This window comes from Mauremys reevesii, linkage group 7 (genome assembly GCF_016161935.1).
Source record: "Mauremys reevesii isolate NIE-2019 linkage group 7, ASM1616193v1, whole genome shotgun sequence".
Taxonomy (NCBI): domain Eukaryota; kingdom Metazoa; phylum Chordata; order Testudines; family Geoemydidae; genus Mauremys; species Mauremys reevesii.
The window spans coordinates 32,018,749-32,043,791 of NC_052629.1; the positions used below are offsets into that span (position 1 = coordinate 32,018,749).

A 25,043-nucleotide genomic window follows, 5' to 3' on the forward strand; every position below is an offset into this window, starting at 1 on the left:
TATGTGTACCTGGTAGTGTAGACTGAGAGCCACCACTTTCACCCCATCTTCTTTCCAGTGTGCAATAAGAGAGCCAATTCTATTCCATTAGAAGTCTTGTGACATACCATAGAACTGAAATCACTGATACCTAAGCATTAGACCTACTTTGGGCTAGTGGTGCACCTGCACTGAGGCTCCCCCCTCCTACTAGCTGAAGTCACTAAGTGCTGTGTTAAGTAGGAGGGGAGCCTGAAGACAAGTTGGTGGAGCGGACGGAGCCAGGTGGCTGGCGGAGAGCAGAGTGGAGCAGCCAGCAGGACAGCTGGCTGAGAAGTGAAGACTGTAGCAGAACCCCATGGAGAGGCATGGCACTTGGCCATCAACCTGAGCAACGGAGCATGTAAGATGCCCCTCATACCTCCCCTTCCCCCTTCCACCCAGGCTGGGAGGTAAACTCTGCAGATGAACTTCTGAACTCTGGTCAGAAACTGTGGGTGGGGTGACTGTTGGGTTGCTGAACCCTGAGGGGAAAAGGACATTGCCAAACTAACTTGGGGGTGGGTCTTTTGCTCATGGTTTGTGTTATGAATCCTGTTTGTGGTGTTTCCCCAAGATAATGCTGCATTGTTTCCCTCCTTTATTAAAAGGCTTTTGCTACACTCAGACTCCATGCTTGTGAGAGGGGAAGTATTGCCTCATAGAGGTGCCCAGGGGGTGGTATGTAATTGCCCCAGGTCACTGGTTTTGCATTATTAAAACGGAACCCCCGGACACTGAACCCGGCCCTTGTTGCTGCCAACTCTGACAGGCAGAAGGGTTACGTGAAAATGGCAACACTCTTCCTAGATTTCACTTTCGTAGCTTGTATCTCTTTGAATAAGCCTGTTATAAGACAAGGCTCCTATGTTTCATCAAGGAGTATCAGATGTGAAATAGCATAAAGGTAGTTAAGAACCGAACTCAAAGAGTTCCTCCTACACAAGCATTCAGGTCTTGAGCAGTCCAGGCAAAAATCATGTTACAACAAAGCTTAAACTTGTTCATAATTTTAAAAACAATACTAGCTGCCTATCTAATTTTAAAAAACACAAAAAATAGCCACCTCCCTTTTGATTTATTAGAAGGAGTCTTGAAGTTTAACTCTCCTCAGTGCGATAGATATGCTTGCTTTGATCTCCTTAGCTCTTGGAAGCTGCTGGCCCCATGCTGCCCAGGGACAGCTCTGTCCACCATTAGGGAATTTCCCCCCTGATAACACCTTGTAACATTTCACAAACCCCAGTTTGGGAACCATTGCACTAGAGAGATGAAGGAGAATGAGCGCAGAGAACAGATCATAGATATGGAAAGGAAGATTACTTTTGTGATCTTCTGAGTGGGCAGTTTCACAGGAAAGAAGAGGGCAGAAGTTCAAGAGAAGACATCAGAGCAAAAGGACTAACCACATGAGTAAGGTCTGCAGGATCAAGCAAAGACTTTGAGTGGAAGCAATACTCCCATGACAATGTCTATGGGCACTAATTAAATAAAGCAGCAAAATAAAGAAATAAGGAAAGCTGTATGTGTGGGGAGCAGCACGGTCTAAAAGATGGATCATATTTGGTAGTTAGTACTTACAGGCAATATCATTTGCTTTTAAGAGAAAGTTATTTTTCTTTCCCCCTTTAATGCTGAAACAGGACTGCTTAGCAAGTCTTGTCCAGCAATAACTTTCTTGCTGCTTCCTTTCTTGGGACTTTAAGCCACACTATTTTTCATTAGCGAATTTTGTAAGTTATTATCCTCCCTTAAGTATAACAGAGTCCTGTAATAGAAGAAACTGTTAAAAGAGTGAAATAATGTTGCTAAACTTACCTTTCAAAAGGGGAAATATCTAATTCTCTTGGAAACTCCTGGCTAGAGGAGTCCTCCATTTAATGACTCCCTCCTCAAAGTTTCCTTTAATCTGTGGTGTGGCAGAACAACCTGGCTTTATAGGCAGTCAGCTGGAGCATGCTCAGTACAAGGGAGGAAGCCTCAACTGCATAAAAGCGTTTTCCCCTTAATTTTAATCCTTTCTTCTATTAATGGGAGTTTTGAAGAGAAATAGTTTTATCTGGGAATACTTACAGGGATCTCTTTCTCTCTCTCTTTTTAAATAGAATGTTGTGTTCTCTGATTGTTTACTTTCTTGAGCTGCAAATCATTGCTAGAGCTTCAGGGTCAGAAAATCTGTTGGGGCTAGTTTTAATAACTGTTTATTATCTTGGTTTTATTTTTCTCTTTCTCTATCCTCAGTTTACAGATACAGTGCTTCATGTATGATTTCAGACATGTATTTTTTACCACCTCTCTTGAATATAGATCGTAGCATCTGGGTAAGACCAGGAATTTGGAGCTTTTGGGTTTTCCGGCTAGACCAGTCACTCTCTGGCCCCAATTCTAGGGATTCCCACAGCCTGGCCTGTAAACCAGCAGAGCCAGCATACAGGAACTGGAAAGCTAACAGATCTCCCCATGGAGGAACACCCCAAGTGTAAGAGGGATATCTATGGTGGCACAGGGCAGAATGGCCCTATGCTACAACCCTTGCAGTCCCTTTCAGTGAAGGGGCATGGGTGGGAGGAGGGTCTATCATGGTTTATGAGTTAATTGGACTGTTAGGTTTGCGTCCCACAAGCTGTGCCATAAATAATGTTATTTTTAACAGTCTCAGACTTAGCTTTATCAATAACCTCTTATGATGACTTTTGTACTTTATTAACCTAAGCATGCAAGAAATTCAAAGTGAAACCAATTTGTTTTCTTAATACTTTTCTTAGCAATGAAGAACTAACGATGTTACAGTCAAAGAATTCCCAGCTTGAATTAATTTCCCCAACCAAAGTCATATACCGTCTCACAACTGAATGACATTTGTACTGTGAGGTCATCTTATTATAGTGCCATCCCAGAAGTTTTCAGATTTCTGGTGTCTAGAAGGGGCTGGCTTTATGGAGAAGCAGTGCTCTTAAAGAGATGTTATACAGCAAGAGCAAGCTCCTGGCACCTATGTGACCATCCCAGCAGAATTAGCTAAACTGGTACTACACCTTAACATTGTGTGGCAACATGAGTTTGTAAACACAATTACATCAACACCTTTAGGTTGAATTTAGGGTTAAACAACATTTGTACCAATGCATTTTGAGCAGGGGAGATCTTTGCAATTTTCATCCATTTGACTCAAACTGTTCCACCAAATGTATTTGCTGGAGACATTCAATATCTAATATTTTTTAAATAAACAAACAACCCTATACTAGACCTGATCTTTCACTGAGTTCCCAAAGCAGGAGTCAGCTATGTGGGAATATCAGATCATTAGGTTCTGCATTTTAGCAATGAGAGCTTGCTTCCAAAGCCCAAGATAAGAAATTACATTTTTTCTCCAAATGTCTCCTCTGTGAAATATGAGGCAATGGTGAGGTGTGTGAACACCCTTCAGCAAAGAGTCACTGAAGTGAAGAAAGTTTATTAAGTAACTTTTAGACCTCATGCCATGCCATACTATTCTTATCCTGGCATAGTTTCTCTGAAAGCACTCTCATGTGATTCTGCTCTCTGAGTCAACAAGACAGATGCAGGAGATGAGTAGCACCTTGGACAAGACAATTTTGCCTTATAACTTAATTTTTCCTTTTACCAGGATATTATCACCTCCACCAAGTGTGTTTATTTGGCATGGCTGACAGCTTCTTCAGGAAATAGATGACTCTTTAATCTAGCAGTGAAAGGCATAACGAGATTAAAATAGTTAGAAGCAGAAGATAGACGAATTGACTAGAAATAAAGCGGAATAGTGAGGGTGGAATAGTTTACCACTGGAATAGTTTACCACGGAACATGGTAGATTCTCCATCTCTTGAATTCTTTAAATCAAGATTGATCGTCTGTTTGAGTTATAGCACATATTTTAGGAAGACAGTCTGAGCTTGATGTGGAAGTTACCAAGTGAGGCTCTATGCCTTGCATTATGCAGGTGACCAGATTATATTATAATAGTCCCTTCTCACCTTGAAATCTGTCAATCTATATGAAACCATGCCACAGCCTTCTTCAGGACTGCTAGCAATCTTTTTTCATCCAGACTCATCAGCTGCTAGAGGCAGTGTCAGAGCACATATGATTTCTTCCCCTCCCATCATTTTCAAGGACAAGATTTTAGACACACAACATGACCTGAACCACATTTATAATACACCTCTTGACTGTATAATGTTTAGAGGTCTTAAATTCCTGAAGGGATTTCAGAACAATTTCAAAATTCATTCATTCCTTGCATTAGTGGGATGAAATCCAACTAATCATAGTTTGGATCCTTGAAGGATGTTTCCTTTCTGGAACTTCTGGAGGTACTATGTTCTACATTAATGAGTAGTCCTTGTGAGGGCATCCTATTCTCATAGCTTTGAAAAAGTATTGGCAAATCATCTGTTGAAGTCTTACTTAATTTGACTGCAATCATAATTACAGGTATAAATGGGTGTTTAAACTGCTGATGACAATCAAAGTCCCAAGGAAAATGGCACAAGTGCTGGCTTTCATACTCTTAGTACTTGCAAGCACTTCAGACTAAGTGTAACACGCACTACCATGAATTGGCAGGACTACTTGCAGTAGTAAGCACTACATCTGATCATAAGTGCTTGCAAGATTGGATTCTTTATCTATACTTACTGCTTCTTTGAGAGCTATGATCTGGGTTATGTCACTGCTACCTCATTAGACTCAGGCAAATATATTACTACTGTAATATAAGCTTTTCAGAACACTCCACTAAATACAGCTTTGTCTAACAAATGTAAGTGTTTCATTTCTGAATACCTCTGAAACTTTGAATATCTTTACATGACTTATTTAGTCTCACATACAATAAGGATTGCTGGAGAGCTGCTTTCATATATTTAAACCATTCAAATGTGGTCCTCAATAAATTTGTTGAGCTTTTGGTTTATTAAAAAAGCAATCCTTTCCCAAGGACAGAAACAAATATGATATTTTGTATATGATGCCAAATGTCTTTGTAACTTGGTTATCTACATTAACCATGGTTAAATAGGTTTATTCAAAAGTATAACAATTTTCAAACAAAAAGCAAGAAAATTATCTTGATTGTTCAAGATGAAAAATATTTAGGGGAGATATAACAACTGACAATCATATTCAAAGTTTAAGCTTTCACTTCACAAGAAACAAGTAGTAGTATTTCAAGTCACTTAACAATATTCAAAAGGTTAAGATTTTATATAAATACTCAGCTGTTTCATAATATAACAATCATATAATAAATTCCTGCTTTCAAAAAAAACCCTGTTTCTCTTTTTTATCTGTAACAAACCATGTAAAAAACAGTAATTTGCACGTATATAACACGTTTCATAGAGGATGTTAAAATACTTTAGAAAAGTAATAAGTAATATGATCCCTATTTTATAGGTGTGAAACTGAGGCACTGAAGTTTAAACGAGTTGCCTAAGGTCACAAAGTTCAACACTGACAGCTAAAAATGGAATCCAGGTTTCCTGACTTTAGTTCCATATGGGGCGGGCAAACTTTTTGGCCTGAGGGCCGCGTCAGGTTTCAGAAATTGTATGGAGGGCCAGTTAGGGGAGGCTGTGCCTCCTCAAACAGCCAGGCATGGCTCAGCCCCCACCCCCTATCTGACCCCCCCCTGCTTCTTTCCCCCTGATGCGCTCCCCCCCACCCCACAGGATCCCTGCCCCATCTACTCCTCCTGCTTTCTGTCCCCTGACCAGCCCCGGACTCCGTGCCCCTAACTTCCCCCCACTGCCCCAGCCAACCAACCTCTCTCCTTCCTGACTACCCCATCCACCCCCCTTCTTCCTGTCCCCTGACTGCCCTCTGAACCCCCACCCCTGATTGCCCCATCCAATCTCTCCTCTCCTTGCTGATGCCCCCCTCACCCCCGGGACCCCTGCTCCATCCACCCACCCTGCTCCCTGACTGCCCCTGGAACCCCTACCCCTGACTGCCCCACACCACCGGATCCAACCCTTCCTCTCCTTCCTGACTGCCCCCTCACTCCCAGACCCCTGCCCCATCCAACCACCCCTTCTCCCTGACCACCCCCGAAACCCCCAACCCCATTCACCCCCTGTTCCCCGCCCTCTGACCGCCCCAACTGCTATCCACACCCCTGGCTCCTGACCACCCCCCAAACTCCCCTGCCCTCTATCCAATCCTCACTGCTCCCTGCCCCCTTACCACGCTGCCTGGAGCACCGGTGGCTGGCAGCGCTACAGTCGCACCGCCCGGCTGGAGCCAGCCACGCATCGCGCAGCACAGAGCACTGGGTCAGCACAGAACTACCCCAGGAGCTCGCAGCCCCGCTGCCCAGAGCATTGCACCCATGGCACAGTGAGCTCAGGCTGCGGAGAAGGGAGGACAGCGTGGGAGGGGCAGAGGGCTAGCCTCCCAGCCCAGGAGCTCAGGGGCCAGGCAGAACAGTCCCACGGGCCATAGTTTGCCCACCTCTGTTCTGTATTCTAACTGCTACACAGTGTAATCAGATAGTCTTCAAACTTGTGCACTCCTTTAAAAGCCTTTAACAGGCTTTTTAAAATAAAAAACTACCCTCCGTGAGATCTCTTTTAAAATCTTGTAATGGTGAAATTTGGTTACCAAGCTCCCATAGATAAAACTCAATGCAAGTGGAATGAACGTAGGAGTGTCTCTTGTACAAGAGTCTTTTTGCAGTCTTTTTGATCCTCTGCACAATTTTCAGCTACAGAGCATATCCCACTGCACAGACTGAAACAAGTTTATCCTGTCACACAAGATTGTCTAAGCTAATCTCAATGTCACCCTTTTTTGTTTACAGTTTATCTAGGAACACTTTATCCTATACTGGATCTTACTATGTTATTCAGGATCTGTCTGGCTTTATAATATGAAACTGAATTATAAACCTGTGATAACTGAAACATAAAAGTTAATTCCAGATTGAAACTTTGGTACAGAAAACATCAGACAGGAATGGACATTTTGTAAAAAGAATTATACAAAATCTATTTCAGTGGTTGGTAAGTCTTAGCTTAAATTTAAAAATTCCCAACAATAAATCAAGTGTACTTTTGTGTGATCCACTCCTGATGCAATACTAATGCACTTCCTCATCGTTCCAGTGACTCCCCCACTAAATTCACTGTTTCTAAGCTCCAAACAAAGGCCATATCTTAAAGCTGCAGCCATGTTTCTAAAAGAAATGACAAAATAGCATTTCAGAAAGGATACCCAAGTTCTAAAAGAAGCTGATGTGAAATTACTAGAATGCCCGTTCTATCCATTTGTCACAGTACCTGAAGTTCTCATTTCATGAGAGGTAAAACAACACTGATTTTTAACTGCTGGTGTTCTATTTTAAAAAAAATCTAATTTCCCCCCCTCTCTCTGTATTCCATTCCACCTATCAGAAGGCTGCTTGAGACTCCATTGGTGCCACGAACATTTGAGGCAAAGTCACGGGTGCAAACAGGGGCGGTTCCAGGCCCCAGCATGCCAAGCGCGTGCTTCGGGCGGCAAGCCGCAGGGGGTGCTCTGCCGGCACCACAAGGGCAGCAGGCAGGTTGCCTCCGGTGGTTTGCCTGCAGAGGGTCCGCTGGTCCCACGAGACCAGTGGACCCTCCGCAGGCAAACCGCCAGAGGCAGCCTGCCTGCCATGCTTGGGGCGGCAAAATCCCTAGAGTCGCCCCTGGGTGCAAGGAACAGAAGCAGGGGTTGCTTGCATGTATGCGCTATTACCAGAGCAAGCCACATTGGAAACAGAGGGAGGAAGGAAAGCCCATCATTTTACCTGTAGCAGCAGAAGCAAACTTATAGAAAAAGGAAGGGTGGATCTAGGGAAGCTTTCCTCATGCCAAATTGAATCTCTCCTCTACCCCACCCCCAAGTCTGCTGCTCCCAGATGTGGGGGAGAGGGGTCATCCAATGTTGAGACATGCTGATTTAACCCTTAGAATCTTAATGATTATGTCCCAGATAGTGTGTGTATCTCCAGTTTCCTTCCTCAACTCAGCTGCTCAAAGACACCTTTCCTAGCCTTTTCTTTGCACCCCCTGAAGCTCCAAAACCACCCTCTTATCTTACATTCTTCATGAGCTGGCTTCAGAGTATAGCTGTGGGGCCTCTTCCTTTTCTTCCCCAATTCCGGCCCCTGCCATTTCTATGAGCCACCTATCTCCTATTGCTTCTATCTTGGCAGAGCTGCATGGCACAAGATTCATCAGCAGGGCAAGGCTCCCAGGCAGGCAGAGAAGTTCCTGGCCTTGGAAAGGTGGGATTGGCTCTCCATAGCAGTCCTGGTCTGGCCTCTCCTCTACCTGCTTGCAAATTACCGCACTCTCTGAAAACTCACCCAAAATACCTGGAAACTAGCCAGTCCTGATGTTTTAAAATAAAGACATAGATTTTAATGCACAATGTTTGTTGTCCTTGTATAATGTTACGTGGGAAGGTGTTAATGACTGCTGTCAATCACAGACCTGGTTAAAGTCAATTGGTATAGTAAACACCCTTCTATCAGACTAAATTAAAGAGCAATTAAATGCCTGTTGTGTAGCAATAGATGAAACAATAGATGCTACTTCCCAAAGCACTGGCCTGCATGGAAAGGCCTGAGCAGAAGCTAAACCATGTGTGCAGAGGACTGATTGAAAATTCAGGGGGTTGGGTATTGGTTGGGTGTAACTGTGTATGTGTAAAGCAGAAAGCAACAAGAAAGCCAGGAGAAAGCGAGAGAAGTAGCAGAAAGTTTGCCCCAAGAGAGAGCAGAGACAGAGCTTCTTGGGGCACAGGACACGCTCCAGAGACAGGCTTTGAAATTATGATCAAAGAATCTGCCTGTTTGTTCTTATTGTGTTCAGGGAACACACCTTTCTGTACATTCTTTGTAAATAAACAGGATTGCACCAAAGAAATACCTGACTCTCATGATCAATTTCTTCTCCTAATGGAAACAACCCAGCAAGGGCTGGAATACTAGCTAACTGCTCAGGCCAAAAAGTAACAATAACTGACATACACATTGATTAGTTATGCAGTTTTGCAAGGTTTCGATTCCAAGTGCAGTCTCCTCACTTATGTGATTAGAATAAGGAATAGTTTGTTTCTTATTCCCCAAATCAATATGTATGAATAGCAATAGCTGAGCAGCCACAAAACCTCATATATTCCATTTTATATGGAATGATCCTGTGTATTTGGCACTTTACGTGAGAGGCTTTGGCTCCCCTGACATTCTATTTTGGCAAGAACATCTTCATAAACCAACCATAATGGTTTGTACTTATGCTTTCCAACCAAGGATCTCATCACAGTCAACAACCAACAACCAAAAAAAGCATCACCACCTGAAGTCTTGCCCATTTGTGCTTAGAACATTCCCCACAGTGTTTTAGTCCCAGAATTAAATGTAAGTGCTGGGACTAAACATACTACATACCTGTACTAAGATAATTTAGCCTCTGATTCCTTATTAGTCCATCCTAATGCCTCCTAAAAAGCATCACTGACAACTTAGGTTTTATTGCTTTGAACTAAAAATTATGTGCCCAGCTAAGGATCATACAAGGTTATCCAGTCAGAGAGGGTATAACATCGAAGAAGCATTATGCCTACAGAAGCTAGGAGCAGGTATAACCTCAAGGAGTGCTGAGGGAGCATGCTTATTACTGGCTGCTGGACGACTCCTGACCACTGAATAGTTTCAGTGTTTACTTTCTGATACACTGTAGGGGCAGGGTTATATTCTTGAGCAATAATAGCCCCTCAGGGACTGGCATACTTCTACCAGCTCCAGCCAACCTCCCCTCTTGGGCTCTCGTAGTGCAAGCAGCCCAATTATGGATGCCTCCTGTGTATTATTTTCTCCCCCTGTGTCAGAGCAGGCATAACTGGATCTATTGTGTAATTAAAAAAATAAAATTACTCAGTGCAAACTGTATTCAAACGATCTTGAGTCTGAAAACAAATCAATACAAGCAAAAGAATTTCAGAGGCTTTATTCCTCTCCAAATTGTAAGCCTCACAGAGTGCCGTCCTAATGACTTGATTGACTGCTGTTGTTTCTAATGTTGCTCGTGAATGAATTTGCTTTATTTTTTGTCAGCCCTTAACTCTTTTAAAATGCAGTTTATGTTGAGTGAATTAACAGACTGCATAATACTAAAGCTCTGTATATGATTGCACTGTATTTAATGTAGCTTGTGCATTACTTTCAAGCTCTGCAAATCAAAGGTTCAAATAATAGGACTGATAATTTCTTTAGTACAAGCCACAATCCTTCTAATATTTTATGTTTTGCAAATGTATTTTATCATACTCAGAATAACAAGCCTTGCATGCTTCTAATAGATATTCCTCAGACACTAGTTTAAATGATCTAACACAGAAAGAATGTGCATGTTTTGTAGAAAGTTGAAGTGATTTAGATGGCTCAGTGAATATCACCTAATAATCAGTTATTTAGTCCATAAGTTTCACACCAATTCAGAAAGAAAATAAAGCTTCACTATCCCCATTTTACAAATAGTGAAATGTAGGCAGAGAGATTAATTAATTTACCAAGGTTACACGAAGATCAGAAGCAAAACTGTGATTAGAACCCCAAGTTCCTGATTTTCAGCCTCATTATTTAGCTATAGACTCATGCTGCACCTTCACTATCACGGTTAATAGTAAAGTTACCACTGTAGCTAATAACTCCAGTACCCTGGCTATACTACAAGAGAGAAATTCTTTGCTCTGCCTCCAAACTTGAAATTGGAGCCGCACCGATAGATCCATGTGGCCATGGAGATCAGATTGAGGGACTGGGCCTGTATGATCTCTCTCTCCTTTCCCTCTTGGGAAATCCTCGTTTTTTCCTTCCTGTATTTTTATGTGCATGCAGTACTGCTTTGGTAGCTAAGGAGTATGCCTAATAAGCCAGATTCAGTCTCTTGATTCCCAGTTTACTGTTTTAACAACTTTTCACATACAATGCAGATTTTCTTGAAATGATTTCATCTCAATTTTTTAAGTTCATGTAGAACGTATCTGTTACATGACTGAAAGACTAGACAATGAGAATGTTACCAGAATCCCCTGTCTGTTCTAGGGCAAAATTCTTCTCTTACCTATGCATGTTTAAGTCAATGGGAGTTATGTCTCATCTATCTCCTCTGAAAAATGTAGTTAATACTAGTTTGCATGTACTTCATCCACTGCTTTTTAATCTGCAGATCTCACAGTGCTTTGCAAAAGCAGACAAACACTATTATCCCTGCTTTCAGTTGGCCTAATTAAGATCCAGATCCCACAGTGAGCTTTATTTGGGCAGAACCCTGCATCCACATGGAACTCCACTGAAGTTAATGGGGCTGTATGCAGGCCTGGACACCCTGATCCTGCAATGAGCTAAATCAGGGATTGGCAACTTTTGACACACGGCCCATCAGAGAAATCCACTGGCCGGCCGGGACAGTTTGTTTACAACTGGTCCACAGGTTTGGCCGATCGCAGCTCCCACTGGCCGTGGTTCGGCATTCCAGGCCAATGGGGGCTGTGGGAAGCGAGGCAGGCCGCAGGATCTTGGAATCATTGTGGATAGTTCTCTGCAAACATCCACTCAGTGTGCAGTGGCAGTCAAAAAAGCGAACAGAATGTTGGGAATCATTAAGAAAGGGATAGATAAGACAGAAAATATGTTGCCTCTATATAAATTCCATGTTACGCCCACATCTTGAATACTGCATGCAGATGTGGTCACCCCATCTCATAACACAAGAACTAGGGGTCACCAAATGAAATTATAGTAAAAGCTTTTTTTAATCCGGCATGTTGGGGGAACGGGGGGTGCCAGTAAATGAAAAATGCCAGTTAGCTAAGGAGAGAGTTTGGGTGCGGGAAGGAGTGTGGGGCTGGGGTTGGGGCACGGGAGGAGGGAAGGGTGTGGGGCATAGGCTCTGGAAGGGAGTTTGGGTGTGGTGGGGGCTCTGGGCAGAGGGTTGGAGCATGGGAGGGACTTTGGGGTGCTGGATCTGGGCGGTGCCCACCTTGGGCGGCTCCTTGCAAGTGGTGACCTGTCCCTGCTGCTCCTAGGCAGAGGTGCAGCAGATGGCTCTGCACGCTGCCCCAGCCCTGCCCTGAGCACTGGCTCCGCACTCCCTCCTGCACTCCTTATGGCCTTTCTTCCGCTTAGGAGCAGCAGGGACATGTCGCCCCTTCCAGGGAGCCATGCAGAGCCAAGTAGGGAGCCTGCCGGCCCCGCACCAACCAGACTATAAACTAGACTTTCTGTGAAGATTAGAAATGCTGTTTTTTAGAGCTTTCCGGTTGGTACAGAGCCAGATAACACAGGCAGCAGGTTTAAAACAAACAAAAGGAAGTATTTTTCCACACAACACACATTCAGTCTGTGGAACTCTTTGCCAGAGGATGTTGTGAAGGCCAAGACTATAACAGGGTTCAAAAAAGAAGTAGGTAAATTCATGGAGAACTGATTTGTTAAAAAAGCCAAATTGTCCTTTTAAATATATTGATAACACTATTTATAGAACCTTAACACCAATCAATTAATCTTTTTGTCTTGAGAAAAGGAGATTTCAATGAAATGAGGCGGCTAGCCAAAAAAAACACTAAAGTCAAAAGTAAAAAAATATAATCCTTACATTTGGAATTGGTGTTACTTAAGAAAACAAATGATAGTGTCTCAGATGCCATTTGTACCTTTGAAAAACAGGGAAGCAGTAAGACAAGAAGTAAACCAGTATGTTAAATGGCAATATTCAAACGAAACAAAGATCCTCATCCTCCAGAATTTTTAAATCTAATCCTAGTGAACCCAGTTAGAAGATGGGGCAGAGGAGTTCACACCTTTTCAGCCATTGTTCCAGATGGTCAGCAGATTCTGGAAGACAATAATCTGCTGATTTTTGTTCAGTCTACACTAGAAGGATTTCTTTGTAACCATGAGGTGGTTTTTTTTTTTTAAGTTAAAATTCTGCAGAAGCTGAATGTGTCAGGAAGGCCACATAAATACATCAAGTGGGCCAGATCTGGTCTGGGCATTTGACAATGCTGGTTTAGCGCTATGATCTAGTCTTTAATCTATCTGCATCTCAGTCTTCCTATCTGAAAGATCGGGACCATTTTCACAGGGGTAATGAGGATGGATTACTTAGCATTTCCATAGCACTTTTAAACTGCAAAATATTTACACAAGTATAATGTAAACAACAAAAATGGTTCAGGTTTTGTTTTGTTTTTAAATCGAAGAAACAAATTGAGCATTTTCTGTTTTGCACTGTGTTTAAGAAGTGAAGTGAAGAAACTTCTACTTAGACAGGAAAGCACTGGTCTGTTTTAACTAATTTCTTTTATACATAGTTCAGTTGGGGGAATCTCTGGGCTCTCCTTGTAAATAATCTCTTGGCCCACATATCTGGAAAAAATAAGAATACTTGAGGTATAACAGATGACAGTTTGGAAAACAATAAAACAGAAACCAGATGGGACAATAATATTTTGTGCATGGATTCTTTGTTAGTGCTTCTCGCCTCCCCAGCACTGCCAGTGTGAAGTGTTCCAAATACAGTAGGAACATGCTGAAAGTTGTTGGAATCTGTTCCTCTGAATACACTGGGTAGAGAATACTGGGACACATTGAAGGCAAGGTTATACTGCATAGCTGTGGGGTTGAAGAGACTTTACTTGCATGGAGGATATTTATAAAATTAAACAATCTGAATCTTCTCTTTTTTTCAAAATGTATTTTCACTGTAGTGTAGTTTGTCTCATTTGAAGGGTATTTGAGGGAGTGGCTATTTGTTTCTTCCCAACCAGGCCCCCGATCCTGCATTCCTTGTGCACTGGGACTCCTACTGTAGTCACTTGGAATTTAGGGTGTGCAAGAAATGCATTATGAGGCCTTGGAAGGAAAGCAAACAAGGATGGCAGAGGCATGACTAGTTCCCTATTACTATATTTTACATTGTAGTGGCGCCCAACAAGTGAGAGGCGTTGTTTTAGCACAGAGGAGATGCAGCCCCAAATTGATGACAATCTAAAAAGAGAGACAGATGAAGGAGAAAGAAAGTGGAACAACTTACAAGCAGAGTATTTACAGGTCACTAATTTTTGGACAGGTGCTCTATGGTTCCCTACGCTTACAGAAAATAAAGAATCACTGTTAAAGTAATTGCTTGCAAAAGTGAAGTTTAGCTAAACACTACCTAACTAGGTCCACATTTGGGTCATATTGGAAACTATCTTTTTGCAAACTGAATGGACAGGGAAGCTCTTATTTTATTCATTGAATGATACAAGACAAACCGAAGTTTGAAACTCCACTTTTTGATTCCTGTTTCCCAATTAGATTGTAGTGAAAAAAACATCAAGGAAACACACACTATCTTTTCTATATGGTGCTTATGCATGTTGCAGCTGTACATATTGAAAGATAATGTTATGTTTTCTCTGATTTTGTACAAAAAAAGAAAGTCAATCAAACTCCCTCCAGAACTCTGGTGTATTTGCAAATTATGGATGCTCTTGCACGAAATAGTCATCCTAGACTGTGAGCTTCTGGGGCAGGACTGTCTTTGCTTGTACACTGGCTAATATAATAGGCCACTAATCCCTGTTTAGACTCCTGCGTTGCAGCCACAATACAAACAATAAATGAAATACAACATTCTATTGCCAGCACAGTCACCTTCCTTTGGGGAAAACATACAGGTTTTATTCTGCTATACATGCATCTTTCACAATTGTAGTTTAGGGGAAAAAAATTGTCCTTTACTCTCAGTAGTGTACATCCCAGGAGACAGGTGTCTGTCTACATGATAAAAAAAACCAACCTTAGAGCCATCATCTTGTTAGCAGTCTCAGCAGATAAGCTAGGACTAAATAGTCTGGATGATTGTACCTTCTCATCTCTCTCCTGGTAAGGTTCGAGGTACATCACTGGGATGATATACAGGAAGCTTGTAGCACTGTTGTTCATGATGTGCCTGTTCTGTGTATAAGTAGATGATTTCACCATGATGAGTAACTATGACATCATTCTTAAAACATTTGATGAACATTTCATTACAAAAGGAGTAATAATTCTCATATGTGCATGCTTTTACCAAAGGGTACAAAGGCCCAGAGTAAGCATGTTAATCTTTATATGAAAAAACAAAGTATGGTGACATTAGGAAGAAGAATACATAAGACTTTCTAATAGATGAGATTTTTAAAAAGGAATTTTCAGGAAAAAAATATAAACTTAGAAAAGTTACTGAGTTTACTGTGGAGCAGGAAATACAAGGGACATGGCAATATGAGTTTTTGAACATGCAAGTCACCCAGAAAGCAATAGTGGAATTATGGTGGAAGAAAAAAGGAAAAGGAAGCACTATTAAAATCTCTTAAAAGCACAGTTTCCTGAGCACAGCATAGCAGGCATGGCATGGGAGAACACAAGATGGAGGAGTCTGCTCAGCCAATGACAAGATGTTCAGGAAACATGTTAGAATAAAGGAACATGTCCATCAAAGCAAATAAATCAGGGAGATTCCTATTTCCTGGGACCTCTGTCCAAAGACAGCATTCATTATCAGGTTGGGCTGTTAATCTCAATATTAGCATACTGCTAAATTTAAACAGATTCATGAGCAGTGACGACTGATTTGTAAAGACTTTTAAGGAGGGGAGTCCGAGAGCAGCCCAGGAAAGTCATTTAACCCATGTGAGCTGTGCTGAGCATTTTCTTTAGCTGCTATTTGATGTACTTTCCATTCCTTAGCAAGGAAGCATATGTTCATCTACAAATAATCCCTGGTGTTATAAAACTATTTCTAACTGTCATCTGTCTTTGCCAACAGTTGCTGAAAGGAGGCCAGAAGGAGAATAGCGCTTCATGAAAGTGGCTTCCCAGTGCTATAGCAGGGCTAAACAACTCTTTTGTTTGCATTCAGAAGATCATTTCCTCTGGCACAACAAGACACAAAACTTTTAAAGACTTCAAACTAAAAATGTGGGTATTACAAGGGAGCTTTGGGGCCTGATCTTGCTAGGTGCCAGGCACTCTCAGTGCCCGCTGACATCAATGGGAGTTGAGGGTGCTGGGGACTTTGCAGGATGAAGCCATAGAGGCCCACTTCTGGCCTTTCCTCTGAGAGGGTTGTAGCTCCCTCTGCAGTGCAAGAGTGTGTTTTTACTCTGCAGGAGGGGCAGGCTGGGGAATCTTTAGACTCCTGCCTCTGTACTGTGCACAGCTGCCGAGCACCCAGCCTGGCTTGCCTCATAATGCACAAAATAGCTAATCAGGTAAGTCAATGTAACAGGGGGCTTGGAGGGTCAGGCAGTGTAGGGATTGGCACGCCTGATGTCCAGCCCTTGTTTCCCTGATCAACATGCCTCAGTCTTTCAGAAAGCAGAGGTAAGGGGACCCATGCCCTCCCACTCCACAGGGCCCTGTATGAGTCGACCCCTGAACAGGGGGAACTCCAAGAAGGAAGTCCAAAAGCCACTGCCCTGGGCTAATTCCTACCAGAGTCCCTTCAGTTTGAGGGGTGGCCCCTAGTGTCCAGTTTGCTGGGGCAGCTTGTCTCCCATGGCACCCTCCAATGGATCTGGGGAGTGCCCTGCTGCAGTCCCAGGCTCCTTCGGGCAGGGCAACCATGAGTTTGGTGAAGCCAAACCGCACAATGTCTCTGGGCTGCAGTCACCCAGTTACCTCAATTTCTGGAAGTTCTGAGGTCTCCTCCACAGTCTCCCTTGGCTGAGAGACAGAACGAGCTCCCTGGTGGCTGTCTTGTCTAGCAGGCTAGTGGTCCTTCTTTCAAGTAGCACCGTAGCTAGCTCCTGCCTCTTCACCAGTTAGCCTTGAACTGGCTCTCTCCTTTTCTCCCCGCTCCAGGCCTGGCATTGGCTGCAGGTATGATGGGCAGGGCTAGCTGGGCCCAAAGGCTCTCCTTAACCCCTACCGTGCTGGCAGGCAGCTTCTCTGCTTCATCACAGTCAGTGTATTTCCCTGAAAGACAAGCATTTATTTAAGTCTGACCCCGTTCTCTTATACAAGGAGTATGTTTTGGGGGGGGATGGGGAGGGAGATAAGAATGTGCTAATTTAAGAAATGGTCAGGTCATTATGAAGCAATGCATGATGCTTAAAATGTTATGTGTATATATTACATATTTAAAAACAATTACCTAGGCTTCTGAATCATCTGAGTTCTTAACACTGCCTGCTTGTCTGCATGCTTAGGACTGGAAATTGCAGCTACCTTATGTTTTGAAGCATGGCTGCACTTGCGGTCATTAACAGTAATTCTTAAAGACTAAAATAATGGGAACTAGATATTATTCCCAGTGATTTCAGGAGAAACATTCATAAAAATAAGATTTGCCCAACTAGGTGTCCAAGATCAACATTTTTATATGTGTCCGTGGTCCAAACAAACCCAAGTTTGTTACATGTTACAATTGTGCAATAGCCACCACATGGATGAAATTGCCTATAAACTGAAGATAGCTTTCTAGCCCATGGAGTAAGAACTAGCTAGAATAATACTCATTACAAATATAAAGCCTATATTGTGTTAGTATCAGAAAAGATTGCGCTAGAGCTCTGATCTGAGTTTTTCTAAAGTAGAAAAGTTGCACAAATAGGGAAGGCAACTTTATGTAGTTGTTAAAGTTGAAGCTTGGGAGACCTGATTTCTGTTCTCACCTCTTCAAATGACTGTGACCTTACACAAGTCACCTAACCTCAAAATGTTCAGTGAAATTCACAAGTCAACAACCGAGATGCTATTCACACTAGGTTGAACAAAAGCAGAAAATATCACATATGCTCTACAGCAGGGGTGGGCAAACTTTTTGGCCTGAAGGCCACATATGAGTGGGGAAAATGCACGCAGAGCCATGAATGTAGGGCTGGAGCAAGGGGTTGGGGTGCAGGAGGGAGTGTGGGGTGTGGAGGGGGTGGGGTGTGCAGGAAGGGGCTCAGGGCAAGGAGTTGGGGCAGAGGAGGGGTGCGGGGTGTATGAGGGGGCTCAGGGCAGGGGATTGGGGTGCAGGGAGGGGTGCACAGTGCAGGAGGGGATTCAGGGCAGGGGGTTGGGGTGCAGGAGGGGGTTGGGTGCAGGCAGGGGGCTCAGGGCAGGGAGTTGGGGTGAGGGGGTGCAGGATGGGTTCAAGGTATGGGCTGCAGGATGGGTTCAGGGTACAGGCTGCAGCCCAGCAACGCTTACCTGGAGTGGCTCTGGGGTGGCAGTGGCGCGCACCAGAGCCGCGCCGCTCAGGGAAGCAACCAGCACTATGTCCCTGCGACCCCTGGGGGGAGGGGAGGCAGAGGGCTGAGAGCTCTGCCCTTGCCTGTGGGTACCTCCCCTGAAGCTCCCATTGTCTGCAGTTTCCTGTTCCTGGCCAATGGGAGCTTCGGGGGAGGGACCCACAGGCAAGGCCAGCACACTCAGCCCTCTGCCCCCCCTCCCCCAGGGCTGCAGGGACATGGTGTCAGCCTCTTCCCAGAGTGGCGCAGGGCTGCAGTGCCACAGGGGGCAATCCCGTGGGCCGCATCCGGCCCATGGGCCGTAGTTTGCCTACCCCTGCTCTACGGGCAAGTCTCTTCAGCAGAGTTCAGATATACTCTTAGACATATTGGTACAGGCACAATAGAACATATGCATAAGACCCAAGCTCCCAGTGTCATGTGATGAAGTCAGAATCAAACTTTCCTTAAAAATGACTAACTATGGACTTGTCTACACAGGTATACTCAGGAAAATTAATCCAAATGAAATCCATTAATGAAAACTGTGGATATTTAAACCACATTAAACCATGCGTGGATGCTTTTATTCAGAATTGAAGTCGCCTTAATTCAGTTTAGGTCAATTCAAGACATTAACTCATTTTGTAAATTAAGCTAAACCAAATTTAAGTCACTTTAATTCTGAATCAGCATGTCCACATAAGAGTTACAGTGATTTAATTATCTACTATAAAAGTTAAGTCAGATTAATTTTCCTGAGTGGCCCCATGTATACAAGCCCCATTATAGAGCTGTTATGGTTGGAAACGAAAGCTTGAAAATGTGACCCAAATGTAAGTTATGCTGTGATGTCTTCCTGAATCTGCAGAAAAAAGAACAGCAGCCATTAAATCCCAGGATAAACCATCTGGTCTTGCACTCACCACCAGGATAGGCCTGGCTCCTATTGCTCTGGGAGGCAGCAGGACTGGGTTATTAGGAAGTATGGATGCCCCACTGGACTCTGTGGGATGGCTCTGACTTGATGAGGCTCAGATGCACCACAGGACTCTGCTCCTCTCCTTGGCTCCACAGGTCAGACTGGGTGGTGAGACAAAGTGGCGATCCTTTCCCAAACACCATCCGCCAAAATGAGTTGCCACTCAGTGGATTGAGAAGGTCCCATGATCGCCTTTATCCTTTCTTACATGCTTTGACAGTAGTGAAATAGTCAGCAATGTAGACATGCCAAAGGTTTTTAACTAGCAATTGCATTAATAACCCATTGAAATGAATGGGACAGTTCACTCCTCTTGGTACTTGTTTCACACTCTCTGCAGATGCAGGCAAGCACTTCATCCATTTAGATTGGGTCATGTCAAGATTTTCCCCCTTACTATAAATTCTCTTTTTAGAAAAAAAAAGTGTAGATTCTGGAGAACAAGATGGCAGCTCATTACAAGATATACCACATTACAAGTCACCCGTATTTGAGTCTTGCTTTAACTGCAGGCACAGTGAACAAATTCAGTGTTTTAAGCCATGTCTGCACTACAGGCATTACTGAAGCACAGCTACTGCACTGAATGGGCTTAATTATCATGGACTTAAAGAAAGGGACATGTGGTAATAAAATCTGATGATGATACCGGTCAAAAGAAGAGAGTTAATATAAGAGACTAGGAGAACACAATGCAGCAGGACTTGGATAGAAAAATATTCTTGATAGATATGGAGTACCGAAATGTTTTGTTGTATGCACAAGCAGCAGTTATTTCAGCTCAGATTCATCTCTACTGCATGCCTGTGCAATTTACTTTCAGGTATGAAACTTGTGTCTGGTTTTTAGTGCTTGACACTAGATGTCTCTCTTGTGCTGAGATACAGTGCTCTTTCGGAAGCAACTGGTGAGCAACCAGCATTTCCAAAGACAGAAAATTGGCCTTGTGGTGCCACATCACATTCTGAACTGTAGGGTTTTGGAACAATACTGCACACGACAATATATTGGCCAACAACATTACAATTTAGAATACGGTTACTACGGTGTTTTGGATCACTACTGTAGAGTACATCTGTATTTTTAAATTGAGGTACAATTTGTTATTACTTGGTATTATGGTAATCGCTCAAGCCCCTAAGACCAGGGCCCCAGTGTGCTACGCACTGTACAGATATAGTTAAGAGAAAGTCTCTGCTCTGAGGGAACTTTTGGGCTGCAAATATGTTACAACCAATGTTTGTTTGTTCATTTTTGAGGTGGGGTTTTGTAGAGAGGAGGTTAGCTAAAGAGAGAGACAAAGGAAAGGAGAGGGGGACATTGAAGGGAGGGGTAAAAGGGAAAAGGAGAAGAGGATGGAAGATGGGGGCTATGGAGGGCAGGCTGAGGGAGGCTGAAATAAAGCAACGACTAGGAAGGGGGTGGGAAGGAGTTGGTGCAAACAGCCAAGCAGCAGAGGGGAAAGAATGTCCAGAGTAAAAGCCAAACACAGCCCTCAGGCACTGATGACATAATCAGCATCCAAAGTACCTCCCACTCTGCTGTAGCTGCATGTCTCTGCTCCTGCCATCTTCGTTTCTGGGGGACCCTTCCCATCAATTTCTTTCTTCCAGGAGCTCGCAGGACTGCGGGGGGAAGTGCAGCTGCATGGGCCATGCTGCACAGTTATAGGTCCATGGGTCCTAACCAGGAACAAGCAGCCGTATAGTTTTGCAACTGTAGTGAGAGGGGACACGTCTCCCTCCCTGACAGATGGGGAGAGAACTGCAACTGCCCCCAGGTGGGCAGAACCAGGATACCCGTGGCTGCCCTGTTGGAAGCAGAAGTGGGACAGGAACTGGAACTATAAAAGGCAGGCCCTCCAACTCAGCGGGAGGAGTGCTGCTAGAGGAGCAGGATGTCTCCCCCTGGCTGCTGGAGCTTGGAGCCGACGGAGGCCACTACAGCGCCAGAGACCCAGAGGAAAAGACAGTTACCTTTTCCGTAACTGGTGTTCTTCGAGATGTGTTGCTCATGTCTATTCCACAATAGATGTACGTGCTCGTCACGTGCACCGGAAGTTTTTCCCCTAGCAGTACCTGTAGGGGGGAGCGCCCCCTCCGCGACAACCTGGAGTGACGCCTCCATGGCGCAGTATAAGAGGCGCTGCACGCTCCCCCCACCCTCAGTTCCTTCTTGCCAGACAACTCCGACAGAGGGGAAGGAGGGTGGGATGTGGAATAGACATGAGCAACACCAGTTACGGAAAAGGTAACGGTCTTTTCTTCTTCTTCGAGGGATTGCTCGTATGTATTCAACAATAGGTGATTCCAAGCTATATCTGTTGGAAGTGGGTAGGAGTTCACAAGTTCCCGGGATGGAGAACAGCTCTGCCAAACCCAGCATCATCCCTGGTCTGGGGGATGATTGCACAGTGTGAGGTGAACATGTGAACCAAAGACCATGTGGCAGCCCTACAAATATCCTGAATGGGGACGTGGGCCATGAAGGCAGCCGACAAGGCCTGCGCTCGAGTCGAGTGTGCCCTCACAATGGGCGGCGAGGGAACACCCGCCAATTCATAACAGGAACGGATGCATGAAGTGATCCAATTGGACAGCCTCTGAGAGAAATTGGCTGGCCCTTCAAGCGCTTAGCTGAAGCAACGAACAGTTGCGAGGACTTTCTAAACGGCTTAGTCCGCTCGAGGTAGAAAGCCAGAGCCTGCCACATATCGAGCGTGTGGAGATGGCGCTCCTCACTGGACAAGTGAGGCTTGGGGCAGAGGACCGGTAGAAAAATGTCCTGACCCACATGGTAGGCAGAGACCACCTTCGGGAGGAACGTGGGGTGTGGGCGGAGCTGGACCTTGTCCTTATGAAAGACGGCTCAGAGGTCAGGGCCCTGAGCTCCGAGACTCACCTGGCTGACATGCTTGCAACCAGGAAGCCCACCTTCCACGAGAGGTGAGACCAGGAGCACATGGCCAGTGGTTCAAACGGGGGCCCCATGAGATGAGCCAACACCAGGTTTAGGTCCCACTGTGGGACTGGGGATCTAGAATATGGAAAAAGACGGTCCAAACCCTTAGGGAACCGGCCAGTCATAGCATGGGAAAATACCATGTGACCGTGCACCAGCAGATGGAAGTCTGATATGGCTGCCAGGTGCACCCTGACTGATGAGGGCCCTGGGTCTTCAGGTGGAGGAGGTAATCAAGGATAAGCTGGGTCACTGGGGAGATACCCTGGTCCGCCGCCCACCTAGAAAATTGGGACCACTTCACCAAATAAGCAAGGCGAGTGGAGGGCTGTCTATTTTTGAGGAGGACATGCTGAACCTGGTCCAAGCACGTCTGTTCCTCTCCACCTAACCACTGAGCAGCCATGCCATGAGATGAAGAGCCCCTGGGTTGGGGTGGAGGCGGCAGCCCTGGTCCTGAGAGAGCAGGTCCGGGCAGAGCGTTAACAGCCATGGCGGAGCTACCGCCAGGCCCATGAGGGTCTCGTATCAATGCTGCCTGGGCCATGCCAAGGCAATGAGGAGGACCTGGGCCTTGTCCAACTTTATCTTCTCCAGGACCCTGCTGATTGGGAGAACTGGGGAAAGGCATAGAGAAGCCGGCCTGACCAGGACAGGAGAAAGGCATCGGAGATAGCGTGCCTCCCCAGGCCTCCCCTGGAGCAGAACTGGGGGCATCGCCGGTTCTGCTGAGTCGCGAATAGGTCCACCTGGGGAGTTTCCCACCTTTGGAAGAGCTGGTGGGCCACTTCCAGGTGGAGGAACCACTTGTGTTGCGAGGAAAAGTCCCTGCTCAAGCGTTCCGGGCGCCAGGTAGGTGGAAGGCCTTCAGGTGAATGTCATGGGCTATACATAAGTCCCACATCCTGAGGGCAGAGGATCAGGCCCCACCTTGACTGTTGATATAGAACATCGAGGCTGTGTTGTCCATGAGGACCCTGACTACCTTGCCCTCTAGGTGGGAGCGGAAGGCCAAATACACCAGCCGCACCCCCCGGGGCTCCTTGACATTTATATGTAGGGTCAGGTCTTGAGCTGACTACAGACTTTGGGTCTGAAAGTTCCCCACGTGGGCCCTCCAACCCAGGTCCGACGCTTTGGACACCAGCTCCAACAACGGAGCCTTGTCCCTGAACGGGACCCCTTGGAGCATGGTGTTTGGGGCAGACCACCACCGTAGGGAGGCGATCACAGAGTCTGGCACAGTGAGGACCTTGTCCATCCTGTCCGTGGCCTGGGAGAACTTTGAGGCCAGCCAGAGGTGGAGGGGCCTCATCCTGAGTTTGGCATGACAGACCACATATATGCACGCTGACATGTGACCCAAGAATTGCAGGCAAACCCTTGCTGTTGTCACCAGGAACCATGTGACTGAGCCTATGAGACCTTTCAGGGTCTCGAATCTGTCTGGCAGGAGAGAGACCCTGGCCGATTCTGCGTCAGGAGTGCCCTGATAAACTCTGTGTGCTGGACCAGGACTAACGTGGACTTGGTGGTGTTTACCAACAGGTCCAAGCCGGTGCACGTGGACAGGAGGAGCGCCACGTGATCCCTCACCCGTGACTGGGAGGTGCCCCTGACAAGCCAGTCCAGATAGGGGAATAACTGGACACCGCCATCTGAGATAGGCCGCTACCACCGACACCCTGGGGGCAGTGGACAGACCAAATGGAAGGACCTTGAATTGGTAATGATTCTGTCCCACCATGAAAGAGAAGAAGTGTCTGTGCCCCTCAAATATGTGGATGTGGAAGTACGGGTCCTGTAAATCGAGGACAGCGTATCAGTCCCCGGGATCCAGGGAGGGGATGATGGAGGCCAGGGAGACCATGCGGAACTTGAGCTTCACCATGTACTGGTTCAGGCCTCGCAGGTCCAGGATGGGCCTGAGCCCCCCTCTGGCCTTTGGAATAAGGAAATAATGGGAGTAGTACCCCTTGCCCATTAACTCCTCGGGCACCGCCTCTATCACCCCTAGGCCAAGGAGCTGCCCCACCTCCTGCTCGAGCAGAGCTTTGTGCGAGGGGGTCCCCTCAAGAAGAACGGGGGCGGGGGTGGTTGGATAGGAAGGAAGTAAACTGGAGGGTGTAACCCCGGGAAATGGTGTTGAGGACCCATCGGTCTGAGGCTAGCCACAACCACTCCAGGAGGAAAGCACAGAACTGGTTGGAAAAGGGAAGCTTTATTGGGGGTGGATCCCCAATGGGGACTGGCGGGGTGCCCCTGAGCATCCCATCAAAAACGTCTTTTCCTCAGACTGCCTCTTAGGGTGTCTCTTATAGTCCTGCTGCTTCTTATGGGTGGCCTCGTACTTCGGGAGGGAGGCCTGGGTGGGAGTCTGCTGCGGCTTGAATTTAGGTTTTGCCAGAGCTGGAACATAGAGGCCCAGAGTCTGGAGGATCGTGCGGGAGTCTTTCATGCCATGCAGCCTTGTATCTGCTTCCTCCGCAAACAGAGCTTTCCCATCAAACGGGAGATCCTGGATGGAAGACTGCGCTTCGCTGGACAGCCCGGAGAGTAGGAGTCATGATGCCCATCTCATGGACACCGCAGAGGCCACTGATCGTGCGGCCGTGTCCGCAGAATCCGAAGCTGCCTGCAGGGACGCCCTAGCAGCCGCTGTGCCTTCCTCCACTAGCGCTTTAAACTCCTTCCTATTGTGCTCATGGAGGGAGTCCTCAAACTTAGGCAGGGAGCCCCACAGATTGAATTTGTACCAGCCCAGGAGAGCCTGATGGTTCGCCACCCGTAACTGGAAGCTTGAAGATGAATAAATTTTCCTTCCGAAAGAGATCAG

General features: G+C 45.6%; 1 protein-coding gene and 2 long non-coding RNA genes across 5 annotated transcripts in view; 1 reads left to right on the forward strand and 2 right to left on the reverse strand.

The window, feature by feature from the left end:
- The window catches only part of TBC1D12 (TBC1 domain family member 12), a 105,307-nt gene extending 103,388 nt beyond the window's left edge, over positions 1–1,919 (reverse strand). Inside the window, exon 1 of the mRNA XM_039547909.1 lies at positions 1,837–1,919. Coding sequence (XP_039403843.1) covers positions 1,837–1,895 — 59 coding nt within the window. The 5' untranslated portion in view covers positions 1,896–1,919. The remainder of the gene's footprint in view (positions 1–1,836) is intronic.
- Positions 1–24,989, forward strand: LOC120409572. Of its 2 annotated transcripts, XR_005601346.1 has the most exons (5): positions 1–382; positions 15,873–16,024; positions 22,805–23,059; positions 23,756–23,933; positions 24,702–24,989. It is a non-coding gene; the product is annotated as an uncharacterized LOC120409572 (long non-coding RNA). The 2 variants fall into 2 exon arrangements; XR_005601347.1 differs by lacking the exon at positions 22,805–23,059.
- LOC120409571 overlaps positions 14,722–25,043 on the reverse strand; it is an 18,218-nt gene continuing 7,896 nt past the window's right edge. For both annotated transcript variants that reach the window (XR_005601345.1, XR_005601344.1), the window contains exons 2-3: positions 16,727–17,023; positions 14,722–15,019 (exon numbers count right to left, since the gene is read on the reverse strand). This is a non-coding gene — a long non-coding RNA (uncharacterized LOC120409571). The remainder of the gene's footprint in view (positions 15,020–16,726; positions 17,024–25,043) is intronic.